We start from the raw sequence: 23,862 nt of genomic DNA on the forward strand, positions 1-23,862 counted from the left end.
CTGGGGTCGAGAAAAAAGGGAATTTGTTTTAACTGTTTTTTTTCCTCTGCTCCCTGACCCACAGCTTAAAATGTTATTCCCCCTAAAAATCCCGCTACCTCAAGCAATGCCTGACAAAATTCAAAAGGCTTGTTCCTTTTATATTTTCTAAAATTCAGAGCTTTTCTAAAACTTACCCCAAACCACAAGGGACAAAATTCTGGAGGAATTTTTTTAATCGATCATTTTTTAAAATATAGAGAATTCTAGGTCTTTCAGATAGATTTTGTGATGATGGTTGTTTTTATATGCTTTGGATCCTCTTAGACCTAGGCCACACAGCAAAGGAGAAAAGGAATTAGATGGTAGTACCCAAAGTACGGGGTTTGAGCAATGACCCTGCTACTATATTAACTTGTGTGCTCTTAGTGAGGCAGCTAGGTGGCACAGTGGATAGAGTGCCTGGCCTGGAGTCGGAAGACTCATCTTCCTAAGTTCAAATCCTGCCTCAGGCACTTACTAGCTGTGTGACCCTGAACAAGTCACTTAATCCTGTTTGCCTCAGTTTCCTCACCTGTAAAATGGGCAGGAGAAGGAAATGGCAAACCGCTCCAGTCTCTTTACCAAGAAAGCCCCAAATGGAGTCACCAATAGTCACACACAACTGAAAAAAAATGACTGAACAACAACTTAGGAATCACCACTATACTTCTCTGAGTCTCAGTTTCTCCATCTGTAAAATGGTGATAATAATACTTATACTAGTATTGTTGTGAGGATTAAATGAGATAGTGCATATACACAAAGCGCTTCATTAGCCTTAAAGTGTTCTATAAATGTTGGCTATCACTGTTATGGTAAAAGAGAGGGAAAAAAGGGAATATGATCTGGTTTTAGAGCAAAAACTCTTAAATTGGAACTTCCAGAATGGGAGTTGGAATTAGAAAGTTCTAAATTTAAATCCTGCCTCACGGTCATAGCCTAGTTGTGTCACCTTAGCTAAATCAATTAATCTTGCTCTGTACCTCAGTTTCCTCACCTGTAAAATGAGAGAATTGGGCTAGATGGCCTCTAGGGTCTCTTTCAGATCTAAACCTGTGAACCCTGGGCAAGCAACAGCCTCTCTGAGCCTCAGTTTCATTATTTAGAAAGGAAAGTGGAGCTAAGACTATCTATAGACCAATCTTCCTGGGACTGCTAATGGAGATCAAATGAGACAATATGTTTGCTTGTTGTTCAGTCATGTCTGACTCTTCCTGACCCCATTTGAGGTTATTTCCTTCTGCAGCTCATTTTATGGATAAGGAAACTGAGGCAAACAGGGTAAAGTGACTTGCCCAGGGTCACACAGCTAGGAAGTGTCTGAGGCCAGATTTGAACTGAGGTCTTCTTGACTCCAGGCCCAGCACTTTATCCACTGTGCCACCTGGCTGCCCTAAGCAAACCTTTAAATGATCGGCCCCAACCTGCTCAGTAATAAACCCCCTTCTCTTGCTTTTTATACAGTCGCATCCTAGGTATATGAGCACATAATGGACTGATACTGACCATGATAGTGAGGTCATTGACCCACCCTATGACAACCTCTGTATTTATTACATTCCTCCTGTTTAGAAAGGCTTTTATCTAGAGAGGTGGCTTTAGGCAATCTAGGTAAAGGTTTTTGGCCTTTATTTCAGGAGCTTCATTAGTGGGCCTGCCATTCTTCCCAAGCCCGCCGTGCTATTCGTGGAATGTATACCCCATAGCCTCTGGGCACTGGTCAGTGGCAAGCAGAGGGAGTTAACTTCTAGCCTGAGGTTTGTCCCTTAGAAACATTAAAGGTTAGTTAGTCCTCAGCAAAAATGCAAGGTTGGTGAAGGCACTGTGGCCTGGACATCAGGAGACTTGAGTCCTATCTTACTTATGATCTCTTCAGCAAGTCATTTGACCTCTTTCTCACTCGTAAGATGAGAAGATTAGACAAGATTATCTTTAAGGTATCCAGTATTCTGTGATTCTTTGAAATTTGACTTTGACCATGACCTCTACGCCCAGGGGGCCAGGGACCCAGTGCTCTTATGTGTCCACCGTATCTTTTCAGAAGCTCTCCCTCCTCCCACTCCAAACCCCCAACACCTCAGGGGACACCCCATCCATGCTTGAGCTGTCCTAGAAGGTCAGAGGGCTACAGCTCTCCTCTTCTGTCCTTCTTCCTCACTCAGCATTGATCTCTCCAGAGTCTCACCTTTAAAGGCCACTCCTGCCTTGGGAAGTATCCCTAATTTCCAACATAATAATTCATACCTGATAAGTTATGTTAATGACTGGTAGTGGCTTAATGTATTTTCTTTCTGAGAGGCACATTACATTTTGAAAGGTGACTCATAGGAAATAATCTTTGAACCCAATATAATCCCTAAAAATGGTCATTTTAAACATGGTATCAAACTAGTTGGAAAGAATCAGTTTGGTAATTATTCGGGTTGGTCAAAAAATTTTTTTGGCGGGGAGGTATATGCCTTTTGATTACATACCTCAAATCACATCATACAGGCAACCAGCCTCTTACTGTTTTCATGTAAGATTGGATTCAGTTAGGGAATTGTCCCTTCCTTGTGAGGTGAATCCAATCAATCTAAATGTCATTGGTAATCGTGGTGACTTGGTTCTATTCCTGGTTTTACTCACTAACTTTGTTGCCTTGACCAAGTCAGTTTGGGATAGTAGAAAGAGTAGTGGATTTGAGTCAAAGGACCTGGGTTCAAATCTTAGTTCTATGGATCACTGTGACATGTATATCCTTAGGCAAATGACTTAACCTTCCTGTGCAGCACTTTCCTCATCTATAAAATAGAGAGATTGGATTAGATACTCTGACATATCTCTCTCCTTCTTTCTCCCACATTGTGAATGCGTGTGTATACATACATACACACACACACACACACACACACACACATCCTCCATATTTGTTTATTTGTTTTCAGTTGTGTCTGACTCTTCATGACCCCATTTGGGGTTTTCTTGGCAAAGATACTGGAGTGGTTTGCCATTTCCTTCTCCAGCCCATTTTACAGATGAGAAAACTGAGGTAAGCAAGGTGAAGCGACTTGCCCAGGGTCGTGCCACTAGTATATGTCTGAGGCCAGATTTGAACTGAGGTCTTCCTGGCTCTAGGCCTAGCACTGGCTCCACTGCTCCTCCTAGCTGCCCTATTCTCCATATGCAAATGAGAAAAAATAAGTATTTTGTTTTTGCTCCCTCTCATAGGTTCCTCATGCATGTTTTACATCCTATAAATAAGAAGCAGTCTGTCAAATCAACAAGTACTTATTAAGCGCCTAATATTTGCTAGGCCCTCTGAAGCATTGTCCTGTTATTTCTGCATCTCACTGTGGGCATACCAAATGATCATAGAACTTAGTGCTAGAACTGGAAGGGAGCTCAGAAATCATCTGACACAACCCCCTCATTTCACAAGGGAGGAGACTGAGGCCCCAGGAATTAAAGGATTTGCCCAAATTCTGAAGTAGAATTTGATCCCAGGTCTTCTGACTTTAGAGCACTGTTCTGCACTGACTTCTAGGATAGGATGATTTAGTAAAGGCCTTCAGTGATATAGAGACAAGGCTTGCTGTCTTCCAAGCCTGGGCCTTCTTTCCTCAACCATGTTGCATCTGGTTCTTAAAAAATGAGTAAGTAATCCTTCTACCTCACTGATCCTACAGTGGCACGTTCAAGAATTAATTTCCTGAGCTCATTGGGGCACTTTATATGAGACTGAAGACAGCCACATGCTATTGCATACATCCATGTAACAGCTTGGGCCCAGAAACACTACATTGGTTATCTGGATAATTCTAAGAATTTCTGAAAGTAGAAGTTTCTGGAATTTCTCCTGTCTGACCTCCACTGGAGTCTTCAGTTTTTGCCTTTGCCTTTTTTTTTTCTGTAGTAGGTGGTCCCCTTTAGGTACCCCCCTGCTGAGTTAAGGGAAAAGACCCACATCATAATGAGCCCTAGTCTTGTCTCTGTGAGGCAGCAGAACCTACAAGCTGTAGCTAACTCTGGATGGGTTGGCTGGACAATTAGGCAAACCATCCGCCACACTGGAGGAAGAAAACTGTATCCTGCTTCTTCCCCAAAGCCTGCTCAAAAGTTTTCCATGTGTTTCTTGTCATCATGATTATTTTCATCCTCTGATACCCAGGCTAACACACTTCCTCATTGCCTGGGAACTAGTAACCAAAAGAAATAAAGAAATCACAGTTAGAAGTTCAGCAAGTACTGTTTAGACCACATTGAATGAGCACAGGCAATCTGGAAAGCCTTCCCAGCAGATATGATGAAAGAAAGGGGAAAAGCCAGAAGAGATTAGAGGCAGGCACCATCCTGCTCTCAGAAGAACTTTTTCATGGACTGTGAAGCACCCTGTAAGAGTAGTATATATGAAATAAATATGTAAATAAAAACTTCAATGATGCACTTCTGTTTTGGTCACTTACAAAAAATCAAAGGAATCTTGTATATCTCTTCCAGCTCGGAATGAACAAGAAGAACAAGAGGAAAAACGAGAGATCAAGAGGAGGCTAACCCGAAAGGTAAGAGGGGCCTGACTAAGAATCCTGTAGGACTTCATGGATGATACCAGGTCACCCCTTTCCTCCCTCTATGTGGCCATGGCACTGCTTCAGTGGTCATTTGACGGCCATTTTCCATCAGCAACCTGCAATGCCACCTCAGTGACATAGGTAGCCCTCATTTCTGGCTAGACCTTGCACCCCACTTTTTAGGTTAGCGATTCTGAGTCCCCTGGAGGATGCGACACTGCCTGCCCATTTTATTTTAAAGTGACTTTTTAAAAATCTATTTTGAAATTTTCAACACACTGTCATGGCCTTAACCCAGTACAGTGGGGGTCTCTCAAAACTACCAATCTAGATAGAAAACTGAATTCTCCTGTAATCAGGGACTGTGGATTTCTCCATTTTTATGATACGACGTTTCCTGTCCTTCTGATAAATGTACATGTTGCCATCCAGACTGAATTAAAGAGTACAATATTGAGATTATTCAGTCAAAGGAAGGAATTTCAAAGGTCCCGATTTAAGTCAATTGGTCAAAAAAATACCTGAAGTTTTTAAAGCATTCAGTTCATTAGTTTGGCAACTGAAGTATTACAATGCCTATAAAAATATAAGTGCTAATTATAAAACCTCTTAAAATCATCAGAGTGATCTCCTTAACAATAAGACCCTTCATTGAGTTTTTCTGGGTTAGTTCTTCGGTGATATTGACAAGAGTAATGAATCTATGAAACACTGAAGTAAATAAAAAACCACTTTCATAGAGTGCCAGACTTGGAGTCAGGAAGCCTGAGTTCAAATCCGTCCTCAGCCACTTAGCTATGACCCTGAACAAGTCACTTAATCTCTATCGGCCTCAATTTCCCCATCTGTAAGGTGAGGATAATAATAGCACCTGCATTATGGAGTTGTCTATAAGGATAAAATGAGATAGCGTTTAAAGTTTGTAAACCTTGAATTGCCATATAAATGGCAGCTATTTTTATTATTATTATTAAATACAACATCCTTAGCCTTTTACAATTAGCATTTTCAGACAACCAATATCCAAATCTTGGAGATAGCAGATCCTTTAAAATTAGTAAATATTTATTAATGGACCTTTACTTTCATCTATAAATTATACAAGTAAGGCAGTTTAGAGATCCTGTGAAAATCATCTTTACCAAAAAAATTATCATTTGTGTTTATAAATCTTACCTTCCTAAGTGCTTTCCCAAACATATGGTGCCAAGCCATCTATCACCACTGCTAAGCAGACAGAGAAGATGCATCCTGCAAAAGATTAAGTGTCTTGCTCAGCATCACATGTGTGGAAAGATCTTCAAACAGGACCTCAGTCCTTTAAATTCTCACCCATTGTTTTGAAGATCATCTACTGCCAGATTCTCAAGTGAGGACTTTGGAAATATTTGCTGTCCTCACATAGTATAATGTAATTCCCCATCTCATGAGTCTGTAGGACACTACTTGGCTGTCTTGTCAAAAGGTCAGTCCTTGTTGGAGAGGCAATGTGGTATATACTAGAAAGAAAACTGAGCCTAGATTCAGGGGACTTGGGTTTGAATCAACCTGCTGAGCCCTAACTCTTGTTCTGTAAATCACTTAACCTTTTGGAGACTCAAGATTCCTAATCATTAAAATGGGGATGAGAATTATTTCTACTCTTTACCTCATAAGTGTTAACCAAGCATAAACTATTTCCAGGTAGGGGCTTGGATTGGATTCTCTGGGTTCCCCTGGGTTCTCTTCCACCCCTTCCTTGGCCTTCATAGCAAATAAAACAAGTTGGCTTATATTTTAAAAGGGACAGCCTAACAGCTTAATTGAAATAATTGAAAATAACTAGTTGCACCCAAAATTTAGGAACCCCGAAGAAGTTTTAAAATTTAAAAGTCATAAACCTACACGACATAATGCTGAGTGAGCGGAGCAGAGCCAGGAGAACGTTGTGCACAGCCACAGATATGGATTCCGTGAGGACCAACCCTGACAAACTGCGCTTTTCTCAGCAACCTAAAGGGGCAAGGACAACTCCAGGGGACTCACGATGGAGAATGCTATCTTCATCGACACAAAGAACTGCGAAGTTTGAATACAGACTGAGGCACACTACATGCTCACCTTTTCTGCTTCTCTTTTGTTTTTGTTTTTGGGTTTTGTTTTGTTTTTTTTTTGGTTCTGTTTCTTCTTTCTCATGATTCATTCCATTGGTCAAAATTCTTCTCCACGACTTGACTAGTGCATAAATTAATTCAATGCGAAGTTATACATGACAGTTATATGAGACTTCATGCCGTCTTGGGGAGGGAGGGGGGAGGGAGGGGAGAAAAACTGGAACTCAAAACTATGTAGAACTGTGCGTGGTAAACTAAAAATAAAAATAAAAATAAAAAAAAAATAAAAAAAAATTTAAAAGTCATGATTGGACATACCAATTCCTTAAAATTTCAAATTTGTTTGAAAAAGTGAGGTAAGCTTTTTATAACTTTCCAGAGTCTCAAGGTAAAGACTCCTAAGCAATAACTTGCCATTGTCAGGGCCAATGATGAATTTTTCATGGTGGGCCAGGCAAATCCGAAAGGAAACAACCCTAAAAAGCAATAGTTGCGTCATTTTCTCAGGTGCCAAAAGCAAGATTTAAACCCCCTCTCAACTTCCCAAAAGAAATTACTTCCTGTGTCATCATTTCCTTTTTAGCCACCCTCAATTGGTTATCAGTCTGGTGCCTAAGAACTAAATTGTGGGTGCCTGAATGAAGGGACAGCTTTGTACAGTGTGGTGTGAGAGAGGGAAGAATGAGAAGGCAGCTTCCCTGAATATAGTGTGGTCACATATCTCCATTTGCAGCCCCAAACTGCGGAGAGGCTGAGCCAAGGTGAGGAAGTTGTTGAGCAGGGTGGGGAATAGACATTGCTTCCTGTCCCATAGTTCTATTTCTTTCAAGCCCTTATCACAGACAAGCCAGATGCTGGTCTTGCTTCTGCTTATTAGACACCTTCCCCTTAGCCCTCTGCTTTCCTCAAAAAATCACCCCCCACTTAATTTTAACAAATTCCATAAGGCAGGGAAGCAAATGATATAACACCTGGTGACTTTCGGGTAGCAGTGGCAGCTGCCCCCATCAAACATTCATACTGAGTAAGGAAGATTTTTAGTTTGGTTGTGTCCAGAGAGCAAACCTAGAGAGAACAGTGGTCCTTCCTTTCCTCCTTTCTCCCTGCCTTGGTTTTGGCTTTTAGAAACTAGCAGTGCTTTGGTCTCAATGAATTTCCTGGCTTTGGTGGGTATGAAATTATACGTTTTTATTGTGAAGGCCCACAAGTTGAAAGAAACTGCTACCTATTTCCACCCCCAGGCCCACTTCAGGCCAACACTGCTCTCCACAGGCCTGAGCTTGGAGGCAAAACTGATTCCCTCAGATGACACAGAAAGTAGCTATGGGTACATCTTCCCTCACACATGTCCTCTCCCCAAGCCCACCTTCCTGCCAACCTAACACCATGTGTGTAGCCAACTGCAGACACGCAGTTGTGCCTCTCCAGTCCTCATTCAGGCCCAGCAGAAAGATTCAGTCTTAATAATGATGGATTTTTGTATCCATTGTTACATGAGTTCCACACAGCAAGAGACTTTGCTCAGGCTTTTGCTTGACCTAAGAACAGAGATCCCATTGCCCGTCATCAGCTTTTAAACTGAGTTGGCTGTTCATTCCAAAAAGCCTGCAACAAACAGCTCAGTGGAATGCAACATTCTGGATTGCAGGGAAATTGGACATTGAAAGCCTTACCAATTCCATAAAGGCCAAGAGAACGATGCTTTCCTCCAGCCCTGATGGCGACAGGGAGCTTACAGTAGGAGTTTTAGTCACTGCAAGCCTCTTTGCTTAGCTGTTCTGAGTGGTGGACCTTAAGGAATGTTTTGCTTTATTGGCTTTATCTTTATAATAGGCAACCGTTATAATTAGGGACACCCTAAATGCCACACCTCCCCCTTACAGCCTTCTGCAACAAGGCAGGCCATATCAAGTCATGCTACCTGCTTCAGCCTTACATCTTAGTGCGACCAAATGAGACCAGAGCTGATCTATAGCTCCTCTACGAGAGATCATTTTCAGTCTCCAGGACCTTCTAGATCAGGCGTTCTTAACCTTTTTTGTCTGTCATAGGAGGAAGAGAGGGAAGGAATAAACATTTACATAGCACCTACATGTGCCAGGCACTATAATGAGCACTTTACAAATACGGTCTCATTCGATCCTCTCAACAAACCTAGGAGATAGGTGCTATTATCATCCCCATTTTACAGGTGAGGAAATGGGAGAGAGACAGAGGTTAAGTGACTTGCCCAGGGTCACACCGCTAGTAAGTATCTGAGGCTGTATTTGAACTCAGGTTTTCCTGACTCAGAGCCCAGTGCCCTATCCACTGTGCCACCTTAGCTACCTCTCATGGACCCCTTTGGCAGTCTGGGGAAACCTATGTATCTATGTACCCTTTTCAAAATAATTTTATAAAATACCATGAAATAAAATGTGTAGAATTACAAAGGAAGCCAATTACATTAATATTTGGTTATCAAAAACTTTTTTTCGAAGAAAACAACCAAATTCACAGGCCCCAGGTTAAGAATCTTTGCTATTTCTGTGTATAATCTCCTAGCATTCTAGGTCAGCTTTAGACTCTAGAGACCTCCAGGGGTGGGGAACATGTGCCCTCAAGACCTACAGGTTCCCCACCCCTACGACCTAGACCTCCCCAGGTCCTAATGGCCTAGGAGCATTACACAAGCCTGTTACCCAATTTGGCTTCCATACAACGCCCATTGCTTCCCCCGTGTCCTCCAACTGGCAACAGGGAACGAACCTTCCAGCCCTACCCAAGAAGCACATGATACCAGAATGGTGTTGAACAGGAACAGTCTCTGGAATGTGTTTGTTTATCTTGCAGAGCAATTGTTGTGACTGAAGCGATGCCTGTGTCCGTAGTTATGGAACCTGAAAAATAGCCTCAAGAAAGGAAAATGGCACTCATTGGTAGCATACTGTAAAGAACTCTAGATTATAAGTCAGGAGACCCAAATTTTGTACAAGACTCTGGCCCTAACTAATTTTGACCTCAGATGAGTCAGCCGGAGGAGGCATGGTATCAGGAAAAAGCTCTGACCCTAGGTTCAAATTCCACCACCAATGATTACTCCCTTTGTGGCTTTGAAGTCCCTTAACTTCCCTGGGCCTCAGTTTCCTCATCCATAAAATGGAGGAATTGAACCAGAGGTCCTCTGAGGTTGCTTTCAGAGCTAAAAAAAAAAAAGCACTGGATACCGCGACAATGCACGAACCACCTCATCTCTCCGCCTCTGTCTTATAGCTCAGTCAGAGGCCCACGGTTGAAGAGCTCCGTGAAAGGAAGATCCTTATTCGCTTCAGTGACTATGTGGAAGTGGCCGATGCTCAGGATTATGACAGGAGAGCAGATAAGCCCTGGACTCGACTGACTGCTGCAGATAAAGTAAGCTGGGAAAGAGAGGGAAAGAAAATAGCTGGAGACCCAAGTTGGCTCCTGCCCTGGGGATGATGACTTTGTTACTGCATTTCACACTCGGGGTGAGGGAGCTCTCTAATGATGTGGGCCCCAAAGTGTTAGTCACAATCTCAGCTGGCAGTTGAATACCGGTGGGGAGGTCCAACAGCTGGGAAAATAAAAGAGCTATTTCCATCACACCTTCTACCAGTGCTCCAAATAGCTTGTGATCATCACTGGAGTGAATTCTCACCATTCTAGGAAAGCCACAGACAAAGGATGAATACAGTCACACCCACTTTACAGAAGGGAATAAAGGAGGAGGCTGATTCCACAGAAAAGGAGAGGTCACAGACCATTGCCCTCTTCTTCTAGTATTTATTTAACATTTAAGTATATTTAAATACATACGTCAGCCAGGAGGGCCCAAAATACAGTTGTTAAGTGGAGCTTGGGCAGGGAACCTGAAAAGGCCTTAGCCTAAAAGTGCCAGTGCATCTTAGGCCATCTCCAGTTGTCCTGGTGAATAACAGGCCACTGGACCCAGATTGCTCTGGAGGAGAAAGTGAGGCTGGTGACCTTGCACAGCCCTCCCTCAAGTCAAAGTCAACTGCAAGTCATGTCATAATTTTTCCTGATGTCATGGTCCTCTTCGAAAACAAAGAACAAACACAGCAACAAATACATATACTTATTCTATGCATCCTTATATTTGTGGATGTTGTCTCCTCCCAATAAAACATAAATTCCTTGAGAATTGGTTGTTTTCTTGTCTTTATATCCTCAGCGCCCAGCATTGTACCTGGCACATAGCAGGGAGGGGGGACGGGGCAGGGATTTATGACTGACTGATTCACTCACTTTAGTATAATTCAGCAAAAATTCCTTAAATTGATTCTTTTTTGCAATATACCTAACTGGGTGCTGGGATTACAAAGATGAAAAAAATAAGAGTCCAAGTCCTCAGGGAGTTTATAATCTAATAGGAAGGTAAGATATTTATCCAAACAATTAGAGATGAAGAGGGAACCTCAAATCTCATATTATCCAATCAGTTTTCCCCAGAGATGTTGTGACATTGCCCAAGGTCACAGAGGCAGTAAGTATCTATACGTAGGATATTAAAATAAGATTGAATCCATGGGAGAAATCATACAGGTCACGCATATAATCTCTAATAAGATTCAAGGAGAGAGTAATCAGTCACTCCTGGCTAGGATTAGAGAAGGCTTCATGAAAGAGGTAGCCCCTAAGCTAGTTCTGGAGGAAAGAGACAAAAGGAGATTTGCTGGGTAGAAGGGGGAGCCATTCTAAGCATGCAAAGACAGAGGCAGGAGAGGAGGGTGGGGCAGGATTGGGTGGGGATTGACAAGTCATCCAGTTTGGCCCAAAACATAGGGTACATGAATGAGAGAAATGTGAAATAAGGCTGAACCGGGAAGCTAGAGTCAGATTGATTAGAGCCTCAAATGCTAGTGTAGTAAAAGCAGCACCTAGGGTGAAGTCACAGGAGCTCAACTCGACTCCATGGTCTGATATGTACTTACTTTGGGACGTACAAGTCATTCTCTTTTCCATGATTTGGTTTCCTCACCTGTAAAATGAAGGGAACTGACTACATGGTCCCTAAGATTCCTCCCAATGCTAAATTCTATAACCTGTGTCACCTATTTGGTGAGTACCAGGGAGCTACTGAAGATGTTGGAGCAGAGAAGTGACACATTTAGACCTGTCCATTAGAAATATTACTTTGCATAATTATGAAATACTTTTTACACAAATAGAGACAGATCTAAACAATTGGGGAAATATGAATTGCTCATGGGTGGGTCAAGCCAATGTAATAAAAATGACAATTCTATCTAAATTAATTTAGTTGTTCGATGCTGCACTAATCAAACAGCCAAAAAGTTATTCTATAGAGCTAGAAAAAGTAATAACAAAGTTCATCTGGAAGAGCAAAAGGTCAAGAATATCAAGAGAATCAATGGAAAAAAAAGCTGTGAAGGAAGGCAGCCTAGCAGTATTAAATCTCAAATTGTATTACGAAGCAATAATCATCAAATAATATGGTACTAGCTAAGAAACAGAGTGGTGGATCAGTGGAATAGACACAGTGCATGACCATGATAATCTAGTGTTTAATAAATCCAAAGACATCAGCCTCTGGGATAAGAACTCACTACTTGACAAAAATTGCTGAGAAAACTGGAAAGCGGTTTGGCAGAAACTAGATATAGACCAACATCTCACAACATATGCCAAGATAATGGGTACATGGTTTAGACATAAAGGATGATATCATAGGCAAATTAGGGGAGCACAGAAAATTTTCCCTCTCAGATCTATGGATAAGGGAAGAATTCATGACCAAATGAGACAGAGTTATTAGATATAAAAATGCATAATTTTCATTACATTAAATTTTAAAAGTTTTGCACACAAAAAAATCCAATGCAGCCAAGGTTAGAAGGAAAGCAGGAATCTGGGGGGAAATTTTTTACAGCAGTTTTCTCTGATAAAGCCTTCATTTCTCAAATTTTTCAGAGAACTGAGTCAAATTTATAAGAATACAAGTAATTCTCCAATTGATAAATGGCCAAAGGATGTGAATAGGCAATTTTCAGGAGAAGGAAGCAAAGCTATCTAGAGTCATAAGAAAAAATGCTCTAACTCACTATTGATTAGAAAAATGTGAATTAAAACAACTCTGAGGTGCCACTTCTCACCTATCAGATTGGCTAATATGACAAAAAAGGAAAATGACAAATGTTGGAAGGAATATGAAAAAAAAATTCAGACAGTAATGCACTGTTAGTGGAGTTATGAACTGATCCAACCATTCTGGAGAATAATTTAGAACTATACCCAAAGAGCTACAAAACTACTGTTCATTCTCTTTGATCCAGTGATACCATTACTAGATTTGTATCACAAAGAGATCGAAGAAAAAAGGAAAGGATCTATATGAACAAAAATATCTAACGCAGCTCTTTTTGTGGTGGCAAAGAATTAGAAATTGAGGGTATACCCATCAATTGGGGAATAGCTAAACAAGTCATGGTATATGATTGTGATGGAATACTATTGTGCTATAAAAAATAATGAGCAGGATGGTTTCAGAAAAACACTGGGAAGACTTATATGAACTGATACAAAGTGAAGTGAGAAGAACCAGGAGAACATTGTACACAGTAATGGCAATATTGTGTGATGATCAGCTCTGAATGATTTAACTGTTCTTATCAGTACAATGATAATTCAAAAGGACTTATGATGAAAAATGCTATCCACCTCCAGAAAGAGAACTGACGGAGTCTGGGTACAGATTAAAACATAATTTTTAAACTTTATTTTTCTTGCTTTTTTTTTAATGTGGCTAATATGGAAATATATTTTGGATGATTTCATATCTATAATTGATATCATATTTCTTACCTTCTCAATGGGCAGAAGAGTGAAAAGGAGGGGGAGAATTCAGAACTCAAAATTTTTTAAAAAATTTAAAAGGCTGAGAGACCAGTTCAGAAGTCTAGATAAGTAGTGAAAGTTTGAACTAAGTTGGTGGCAATGGGAGTTGGAGAAGATAGTTCCTTGAGGTCAGGGACTGTCTTTTGCCTCTTTTTTTGTATCCCCAGACTTAACACAGTATCTGGCATGTAATTTGTTGTTGTTCAGTCGTTTCCATCATGTCTCACTCTTTGTGATCCCATTTGGGTTTTTTTGGCAAAGATACTATGGTAATTTGCCATTTCCTTCTCCAGCTCATTTTACAGATGAGGAAACTGAGGCAAATAGGGTAAAGTGACTTGGCCAGAGTCACACAACTAGGAAATGACTAAGGCCAGATTTGAACTCAGGAAGACAGGTCTGGCACTCTATCCACCATGCCACCTAGCTGCCCTAATAGTATCAATAACAACAACCACAATAATAATATCTTATGTCCTGCTACATAATAGGTGCTCAACTAATGTTTATTGACTAACTGACACATCATGAAGGTCTTCGAGCTAAGACCACATGACCTCTTGTCAGTTGTAATGCAGTGGGGATTCCTTTGCTGATGTGAATTGGACCGAGTAGCCCCTGAAGTCCCCCTTCCAACTCCCCCAATTCTTTCATTTATCCGTGAGGTATAATTAAAAAGATGTAGCAAGCAACTGGATGTGGAAAATGAGGGAGCTGGAAGGAAAGTATTGAGTTTAGGTGACTGAGAAAAATTGGTTTCAGAAATATACATTATATAATATAAATGATATAAAATATGTGACATAAGTATAATGATAATATATAATAATGTTAAAATTATTGGTTCCAGAAATAACAGAAATAGAAAAAGTTAAGAAAGAATCAACTGGTGTTGAAGAAAAGATAATGATCCAAATTCCAGTTTGATGTTTTATGCTCCAGGTTGTAGCATCTGCTATGTTTGAAAGCAATATTTACCTCTTTGGGGACTTGAGAGGTAACCGATGGGTTACCTTCCTTTGTAGTTAAAGAATTGACAGCCAGGTCTTAACAGATATGTAAGAAAATGTATAACAGCACATAGAGCAGATATGTGTACATAATTGTAGTTAAACTTCACTCTTTAGGATTAGCTAGAGAGAAAGGGAGAAAAATTCTGTCTGTTATACTTGGACACACAAAAAAATTTAATTTTATGAATCTAGGTGCCCTTTTTAACAGTCGATAATTAACCATTAGAGTATTTTAAGGTTTTTATGTGCATTATCTCAATTGATCTTCATAAAAACTCTATAAGGCAGTGATCAAGCATTATTATACCCATTTTACAGATCGATGATGAAACTGAGGTTTTGAAAGTTTTAGTGACTTGCCCAAGATATACCCAGAGCTAGTTACTGCTAAGAACCAGAGGTTTGGAGAATTTGCTTTAATAAAGAGGTAGGGATTACGTGTAATAAATATTTGAAATAATATTGATAGATAGACAGACAAACATACATTCTAAACGGTTATGGGTAGTAAAAGCAAAAAATTAACATTCCTGTTGAAGTCTTATTTACCTTGCTGTTGCATTTAGCACATTCCTTTGTAAATAGAGTAATAATAATGATGGTGATAATTAGCATTTACATAGCATTTTTAAGTTTGCAAAATTCAAACTCATTTGAACAAAATGAATTGTAAAAGCTAAGCTGTCTCATGCCTGAAACACACTCCTTCCTCCATTCTAGTAACCTTCCAGGCTTCCTTTAAAGTCCCCACTGAAATCTCACCTTCTACAGGAAGCTGTCCCCAACCCTGTTTAAATCCTGTGTTTTCTCTCTTTTAATTGTTTCCTATTTATCCTCCATATAGCTTGCTTTGCTTATATTTATTTGCATATTGTCTCCCCCATTAGATTGTAAGCTCCTTGCGGGCAGGGACTTTTTTGGGGCACTTTTTATATTCCCTAGGCTTAGCACAATGCCTGGCACATAGTAGGCCCTTAATAAATGTTTGATTTTTTGATTGAAAGCTTTAACCCATCCTCTGTCTTCATTCTTAACACTAGTTTTAATTAGTGGAATCTCAATGAATTTTTACTGTAATTTTAATAGTAATCATGTTTGCTGAGGGCCAGATGAGCTTAAGATAGGACCCTGACTCTCCTATACATTGCTTCTGCTTTACGTAGTTTAATCAGTTAAAAATGCAGCTAAACACCTACGTGTATCTACAGGGAAACTCAAAAACCTGTGTGTTTTTAAACTTTAAGACTGTTTGATACACCTTATATAACACTAAGCCGGATGTTGTACACAAGTTAATCTTTAATTAAAGGATATGCTGGCTAGGGACTTACACTTTCCAGAAGACGTAGGCCCTTCAGCATCCTAATTCCTCACAGCTGGTCACTGATAGTCCGGCACCATTCCTCTCACTCTGCTCTCTTTTCTTCTTGACAGCCTTATGAATAAAGTCAGTGACACAAAAGAGCACTTTTAACCCAGTCAGCTTGAGGCAGTGGACCTCTTGGCCATACCCTTAAACCAACCCCCATCCTTAGAGGATAAAGCAAGTTAGTGATTTCTTCAGAAAGCATACGTTGTATGGTTGGTGCCAACTTCAATCTGTGCTCACTTCTCAATCAATACAGCAACTGCTAGTTTACCAAGGGATACTAAGAGCTCACATAAGACAGGACAGGATCATATATTTAGAACTGGAAGGAACCTCAGAAGCCTGGTCCAACCTCTTCATTTTAAAAATAATGAAGCTGAAGCCCACAGAGGTAACAGTCACATAACAGAGCCGAGGTTTGAACTCATGTCCCCTGATTCCAAAGTTTTCTATTATTCCACTGACTACAATACAAATATCATCTCATTTGAAGCTCACGACAACTTTGTAAGACAGGTAGTATGAGGATTTACAAGCAAAGGAAACAGCTAAGGGAGGAGGCAAGAGATTTACCTATTAGTAAGCGGTATAATCTAGACTCAGACTCAGACCATCAGATAACCCCAAGTCCAGTATTCTTGCCACAGCATAGCATGATTAATCATTTCAAATCTAGGAAAAGCCCCCTTCAGAAACAGGCTTGATGTCACTAATGTCATCATATAGACATACACACATTCCTATACAAATATGCAACGACAAGATGATGTATAATTATTTGAGCAATAGACAATCTACTTCCTCAAAAACGTGCCCATTTGTCTAGGGAGAGAAACATGAACAGGAAACAGAAGAGGAAACAGTAACACCCTGATAGATGAGCATATGTTTGTCGTAATCAGTTTGCTAGCTAAAGATAATGCTCTCTCTGCCCCCACCTCCTTCCCCTCTCTGCCTCTTTCTCCTTTCTGTGGGTCTGCTGTCATCAAGTTTTCCAAACTTGGATTTCCACACCACTCTGTCCATAAAATCGAACCTGAAGGGCACATCTATTATAGTAACATTTGTTTAAAATTTTGACCTGTTATCTTCACCCTCGACCTCTCCCAGGCTCAACCCCCATCCTCTCCCCACTATGCCCAACACCACAAGGACTTCTGCTCTTGTCTCACCACTGGACAGAGCAGTGAGAATGAATTCGTCAAGGGTGGAGGAGAAAAGATTGTAATTTATTTTTTTCCCCAAAGATATACCTGCTTCTAGATGTCGATGACAGTATATTACCTTGGAGCTGATGAAATAACAAGAGAAAGTATTCATAAATAAAGAAGGGGGGAGGGGAAGCAGTGGGAGACAGCTCTTACGTCCCTTGCCTCCTCTCAAAGTATTTTTGCATTTTGTTTTTGAAGGAATCCTGGTAGCTGGCAACAATTTTGTTTATATTCACCTCAGCAAGAAGAAAGTTTGACACTTAAGCCTGAGCATGGTCATGATTTATCTGTGGAGATGTACATCCGTTTTTGATTGGATGACTATATGTAGCAGGTCTGGAGATAGAGACAGAGAGAGACAGACGGAGCCAGAGACGGACAGACAAAGACAGAGGGAGAGAGAGAAAGACAGAGAAAAGAAAGAGAAGAAAAAAGAGGAAACAGGAGAGGGGAAAGAAATGTATTTCCCTCCACGATTTGCAATTTAGAGTCTAGGTGTTCTTTTGTAGGTTCTAAAGGGCCCTCTCAGATGTTGGGGTTTTTTCCTCTCTGTGTAAAGGAATCCATTTTATGGCCCTTTTATTTCTATTGCTTACGAAAGTTTATTGTTTGAAATAAAAATAATGTACGTCTTTGCATCTTCCTTATTTACATATTTACGGGCCACTCTTCATTTCAGGCTGCCATTCGGAAGGAGCTCAATGAATTTAAAAGCACTGAAATGGAAGTTCATGAATTAAGTAGACATCTAACAAGGTGGGTGGTAGATGCTTTTGAAGAACATTTTAAAAATTACCAATAAGTAACGTCAGCTTCTAAACTAGACAGTTTTCCGCTTTCAAGGTTGATATCCTTGGTGTGGTTATGAGGAATGATAATAATCATTGTTATTAATAATAATAACTTGTATTTAAGCATACAGCACTTTAAACTCTGCAGAGTCACTTGACAAATATGACTGCTTTTGAGTCAGTCAGTCAACAGGCAATTTATCTCAAAGCACTCTTAGCCTGTTAGGCGCAATATTGAGCCCTGGAGATGCAAAGAAAGGCAAGGCAAGGGACTGGATGATAAACACCTACCAGGCCTACATCAGAAGGCCATTCACAATAACCCTTCTACTCTTGGGCCATCATCTTCATCCCCTCCCCTTAGAAGGGGAGACATAAACCTACAATTCAAAAACATGCTGGAATGTTGCCAAAATACCTTAAAAATGTAAATACCCACCATATTTAGTTTCCAGGCATCCTGGAGACTATTCTTATGAAAGACAAAAGCAGGAAAAAAGAATCATCTCTACTCATTTGACACCTATCAGGCTCCTCAAGAAGGAAACCCAAATACCAAAAAGGACCATGACCTTCGATTTGGCTTGCACATTACAGTTTCCAAAGTCTAATCTAATTTGACTCTCCCAATAGATGATATAGAGATCAAGATAGAAAATGGGTGGATGGATGGATGGATATAGACAGAGAGACAGAGCATTTATTAAATGCTCACTACTTATCAGGTACTACTGTTCCTTAGCATTAAGTGGTGAGTTCCTCTCCTCAAGGATCTTACATTCTAGTATAGGAAGATAAAATATAAATGGATGCTGGAAATTTGGGTGGGGGTTGGGAGGGTGACAGGTCAAGGAGACAACAGAGAAGTGCTGTGGAATCCTGCTTCCCAGCAAGATAAGATGAAACTTCATCTACCAGAGTTGGGAGATCCAAGGTTAGAATCCAAGGTTCCAGTTGGGTGGATGAGAAGATGGCAGAGGAGCAGAGGGCTTATTGTGGATGGCTCTTTGAAACAGAGCTAGTAGATATTTATCATCACCATGTGACATATAAAAAAGCTGAGGCCCACAGGGGTAGCAACTTTTCCTGTGGTCACTTGGAACCTAAATTGATATTTGGTCCATTTCTTTGTCTTTGGTTACAAAGGAGAAAAAAAGAGTAAAAATGCCTTTGTCAGGTGTTAGGAGTTCCCTGACCTTGTTCTTTGAAAGCCATCCATCGGTTTCTTTGTCATTCCCTGTGTGCATTTGACTTTGCTTCAGACAAAGGGTCAGAGTGCACCTTCCTCTTTTTTATGCACAAAGCTAAAAACTGGGTTCAATTACACTCAACAAGCAATTATTAGACACTTTATGTCATGGAACTATGCTGGATACTGCATCTAAAAAGTTTTCTGAGTTTTTTTAAGTGCAATCCTTGTCCTCAAGAAAGTTATGGTCCAATATAATTACTGCAAATTTCTCATCACTAGAGGACTTCAGAGGCAGGTTAACCATTTTTAGGAGATTTTAGAATGTAAGCTCCCTGAGGGCAAAGACTGCTTTATTTTTTTGACTTGGTATCTCCAGTGCCTGGAACATAGTAAGCCTTTAACAAATGTTTATTGACTGATTGATATTGTAAAGGCAGAATTACAAATAAGTCAAGTGTGCCTGGGGACCCCATTTTGAGGGGCTAGGGGTCATTTCATCACCTGTCTATCCACTCAGTTCCCTGTTTTTTTGGCTTTTGTTTCCTTAGGTTTCATCGACCGTAGCAATTGAATTCCTCTTGAGTGCTCTGCTGTCTTCAAAACATGAATTTATAAGAACCATAAGTGCTGGTATTATTCACTTTCTCCCATTACCATGTAAATCTTCTGAACTGCCTTTTTTTAAAAGAAGAGAAAAGAAGAAAAAATAAACATAATGAGGATTATATATATTATACATATCTGTAAACTTGATGGTTACCATTCAGTCATCAGACCTGCTGACATTAACTTCTGACAGTGAAAATACCCCCCACCCCACCCCTGGCAGGGCCAAGGACAACAGCTTGGCGTCCTCATTTTAAGACTTTCTGGCATGTGGATGTGTCCTATTTGTCCAAGCCCAGCTGGTAACTGCATTCATTCTGTCTCCAGCCACCCTCATCCTCGCAAGCGTCTATCACTCAACTCCAAAGAAAGCTGAGGCAATGGGTTTCTTTCCGGGAATGACTGTACAAAGTGAAAAAGTTCTGACTGGCCTTTTAAGTAAAGTCCCAAGCACTTAAACCAAATGTGGCTTCTGCTTTGGGGAGCACCTTAGGAGGAGGAAGCAGTCAGGGAGTGCTGCTCTCAGTGACCCCTTTCCCTACACTCTCTCCATTCCAGCCCTGTCCCCATCCTCCATACGCTGAACACAAAGGAAAGCCCTTTTCTACATGAGTTTATAATCGACTATTGGTCACAAGAGGTGTGTGCGCCTTGAGGAGTAGAAAGTTCATCTTTGGTAACTGGTAAACTCACCTCAGACCAAAGTTGTGTCTCCTTCCCACAAAACTTGCTCAGAATGAATTAAGTAAGCATTTTTATTTCTTAATGAAAAGTGGATGACCCACAAGTGTTAAGAAATCAGAATGTCACCGATGTTCACACACACACCTGAATGTTATTAAGGTACAATGGCTATGTAGGCATGTACATGTAAGACCTGCTTTACAAGCACAATGGCCTAGGTAGCTATTCTGCTTGGCTAATGTTCTCAATTTTACTAACGTGCTCCAATGCTGGTTTTTGTCAAGTGCACCATTTTAAAGTTATGTCTTAGAATATGTCTTGGAAGTGAACTGGGCACAGCATCGAAGCTTGAAGGCTGAATGCAAGAGTTCATGCCACTGACATTGGTCCTTAAATAACAGATGGGCCTCTCCTCCAAAAACACTATACTTGGTGGCTTTCCATTCCCTCCTCTTTTGCTTTGAAGAGTTCACTTGGAGGCACATCGGTGATTCTACGTGAGCTCAGCATGCATCAGAACTCTATAGCTATGAACACCAGCCATCCCATGGTGCACCCTATTGATCTTTTAAAACCAGCATGAATCTTTTTCATCTCTTTCATAATGCACATAAGAATGAGTTTATCTATGAAATGGTTGGCCTGATCTGAAATGCACTGATCTTGAGGGAATATGGATCTCTCAATGCATTATGATGAAAAAGACAACTCTGACAATAGGCATAACAATTACTGTCCTCAAGGGAGTTATATTTGGTTTAGTTTTGTTTTTGAGAGAGCCAGTAAGTCCTGAATAGCAAAGCTCCACCCAGATATCTGAAAATTTGCTTGTCACTCTAATAACTTAATGTGATCCTTGGATTCTCCACCTCAGGTACATTTTGCTTAGAGGTGAACTGACTAGGCCTTCGCACAAACAAAAAGAGAGGTAATCCCATCACCAACCCATCCTCCACCACCACCATCACCACCATACACACCATACATGATTTGTGGCAGGAAGAAGTCCCTCTTTGAATTCCTGCCAGCAGCTGGGGTCATGCTGCTTTCAGGGGGTCAGCATGTATCTGGGCCAGCTTGGGACAGTTCCTCAGGGCAGAGCTCACCAGCTAGGGGACCCTCACCCATGAGTTCCTCCATGCCATCAGGAAGGAACATTCCAGGGGTCTACGTTGGTGTGTATGTTATTCCTGAGGCTTTGTCTCTATTCAAATGTTGAGTTCCACTATTTATTGTCTTGGGGAGATATTTTGTTCAGGGAGAATGTGTGAGAATTTTAATACTGCTGTAAATAAGGTCTTCCCAAAAGGCTTACTGACATGTGAATGTGCAAGTGGCTTGATGAAATATTTAGGGCCCTATTGTTTGACATCTATATCCAGTATTGAAGATGCTGCTGTTGTATTGGTTTCCAGGTTGAGGGGAATTGGTTTTGCCCACCCCAGTCATGAATCCAGTAACTTCTTCCTGAGAAACAATACCCCTGGTTTTCTCTTGGAGTAGGGGGAGGCATCTTCTGTGGGCTAGACCCCTCTCACCAAGGCCTATTGATGTCTCCACTCTGCTTTTTAACCCTTCTGAGGGCTCGATGTAACAACATTCTTGTATCTCACAAGGAGCCAACCAGCAGAATACCTGGGTTTTCTCCCCAAAGTGCCCAACCACTGCAGTCCACTTTATACTCACGAAGATTAACCAAATTTATTTTTGCTTCCTGCTAAGCACCTTTTTCCCAGGCATCATTTGCACTGTCAGACGTGTATCCTCACAGCCCTCTGACAACAGTGGGAACTGTGCTTGCAGAGCCAAGGTGGGCTATTTCCAGCTTCATTTGTGTGGTTCTTGCACCCACCATCTGCCATGGGTAGCACCAACAAATATGGACTGCAGGCTGAGGCCCTCTAATCTATGGCTGTTTTTGCAATACCTTGAGTTATCTGTGGAAATCTGTCACTTCTTTTTTACCACATTGCTATGTCAACTGAGCCAATACACATTACTGTGTAAGACTTTGATTCCAATTCAGACAGAAGAGGAGTGGCCTAGATTCTGTTTAAACTGCATCCCTCTTCTGAGGAAGCTACAGTTTTTAAATGAAACCTTCTTTTATGTGATGTGAATTCCCAGTACTGAAAAATCTTTTTGGACATTTGGATTATCATAAGAAAAAAATGTGCTATTTCTAAACAAATATTTGAACATCTGGATTATTTTAAGAAGAGGGGGGAAAGATGTGGTATTTCTAGCCAAGGTTAACTTTATCAAACTAGACTTTCCTTAATGCTGGAAGAAAAAGATTGCTATGTATGTTTCTATTTTTTTTTCCATTGTAAGGCCAGTTCATCCTCAATTACAACAGATTGGAATTGGAAGGACCTTTAAAATCATCTAGCTCCTCCTCTTAATTTGAAACTCAGAGAGGTCAAGACTTTGCTCAGGTCGCGTAGTAAGTAGCAGCTCCAGGATTTGGACCTAAGCCTCCTGATTTCCAAGTCTGATGCCACTACACCACACAAATGTTATTTTTTTCTGCATCCAAGGACATAGCAGATCCCCTGAACCTGGAGTTCAATTAGAGAAATTGCACAGAGGGATGGTCAGTGAAATAGAGCTGTCAAGGTTTCATTCTCTTCCCTTCTTGAGAAAGTAGCATTTACAAACTGCAGAACCAATACGGTGGCACACACTCAGAAGAATGGTATCTCTAACATTCCTTCATGCACAGAGAGTTAGCCGAGAGCACCTGAAATGGCTTTTTCCCTTGTGTCTGTTCGATCCAGAACCAGCTGCATTTTCCAGTTGCTAACCCAGTGTCTGTACATAGCTCGTCTTTGTATGGGAGTGAATGTGGTGGCTGTCGATCCTGTGCTCTTCAAGTATTGTAATTGACCAGATCATGAACAAGAAATTATCTGTAAATAGGAGAACAATTAAACTGGATCTCTGTGTCCTGGGTTTTGTACATACAGAAACTGCATGGTATTTAAATTATTGTTTGTCTCTGATGATGTATGCAGTTTCTTTAACAACAGCAAAAAAAAAAAGTTTTAAAAAAAATAGTGTCTCAGTCTCCTTTCTATGTTTTCCTCACCTACAGGGCTCATTCTTCAGCAGAAGATACCTCCGGGGCACTTCACACTTTAAAGAAGGACTTCTTAGCTATCAGTCTGGGGAAGCCTATGAACCCCTACTCAGAATAATGGTTGTAAATGAATAAAATAAAATGCACAGGATTACAAAGGAAACCAATTCTACTGAAATACAGTTACCCAAATATTAAATAAAACAAATTCACAGCACCACCACCCCAGTCCCAGTTAAGAACCCTGGGGATGAGAGGAGGGTAACTCTAGAGCCAGAAGGGAAGTCAAAAGCCATAAGCTCCAAGACCCTCACTTTGCAGATGAGGAAACTGAGGGCCAAGAGCATTGAGAGACTTGTCCGTGGTCGCAAAAG

General features: G+C 40.7%; 1 protein-coding gene across 2 annotated transcripts in view; it reads left to right on the forward strand.

The window, feature by feature from the left end:
* The window catches only part of LOC118852104 (phosphatase and actin regulator 1), a 250,220-nt gene extending 226,773 nt beyond the window's left edge, over positions 1 to 23,447 (forward strand). For both annotated transcript variants that reach the window (XM_036761771.1, XM_036761763.1), the window contains 4 exons: positions 4,501 to 4,562; positions 9,917 to 10,057; positions 17,813 to 17,889; positions 19,665 to 23,447. In XM_036761771.1, coding sequence (XP_036617666.1) covers positions 4,501 to 4,562; positions 9,917 to 10,057; positions 17,813 to 17,889; positions 19,665 to 19,680 — 296 coding nt within the window. In that variant the 3' untranslated portion in view covers positions 19,681 to 23,447. The remainder of the gene's footprint in view (positions 1 to 4,500; positions 4,563 to 9,916; positions 10,058 to 17,812; positions 17,890 to 19,664) is intronic.
* Positions 23,448 to 23,862: the final 415 nt, after the last annotated feature.

This window comes from Trichosurus vulpecula, chromosome 1, assembly GCF_011100635.1.
Source record: "Trichosurus vulpecula isolate mTriVul1 chromosome 1, mTriVul1.pri, whole genome shotgun sequence".
NCBI lineage: Eukaryota > Metazoa > Chordata > Mammalia > Diprotodontia > Phalangeridae > Trichosurus > Trichosurus vulpecula.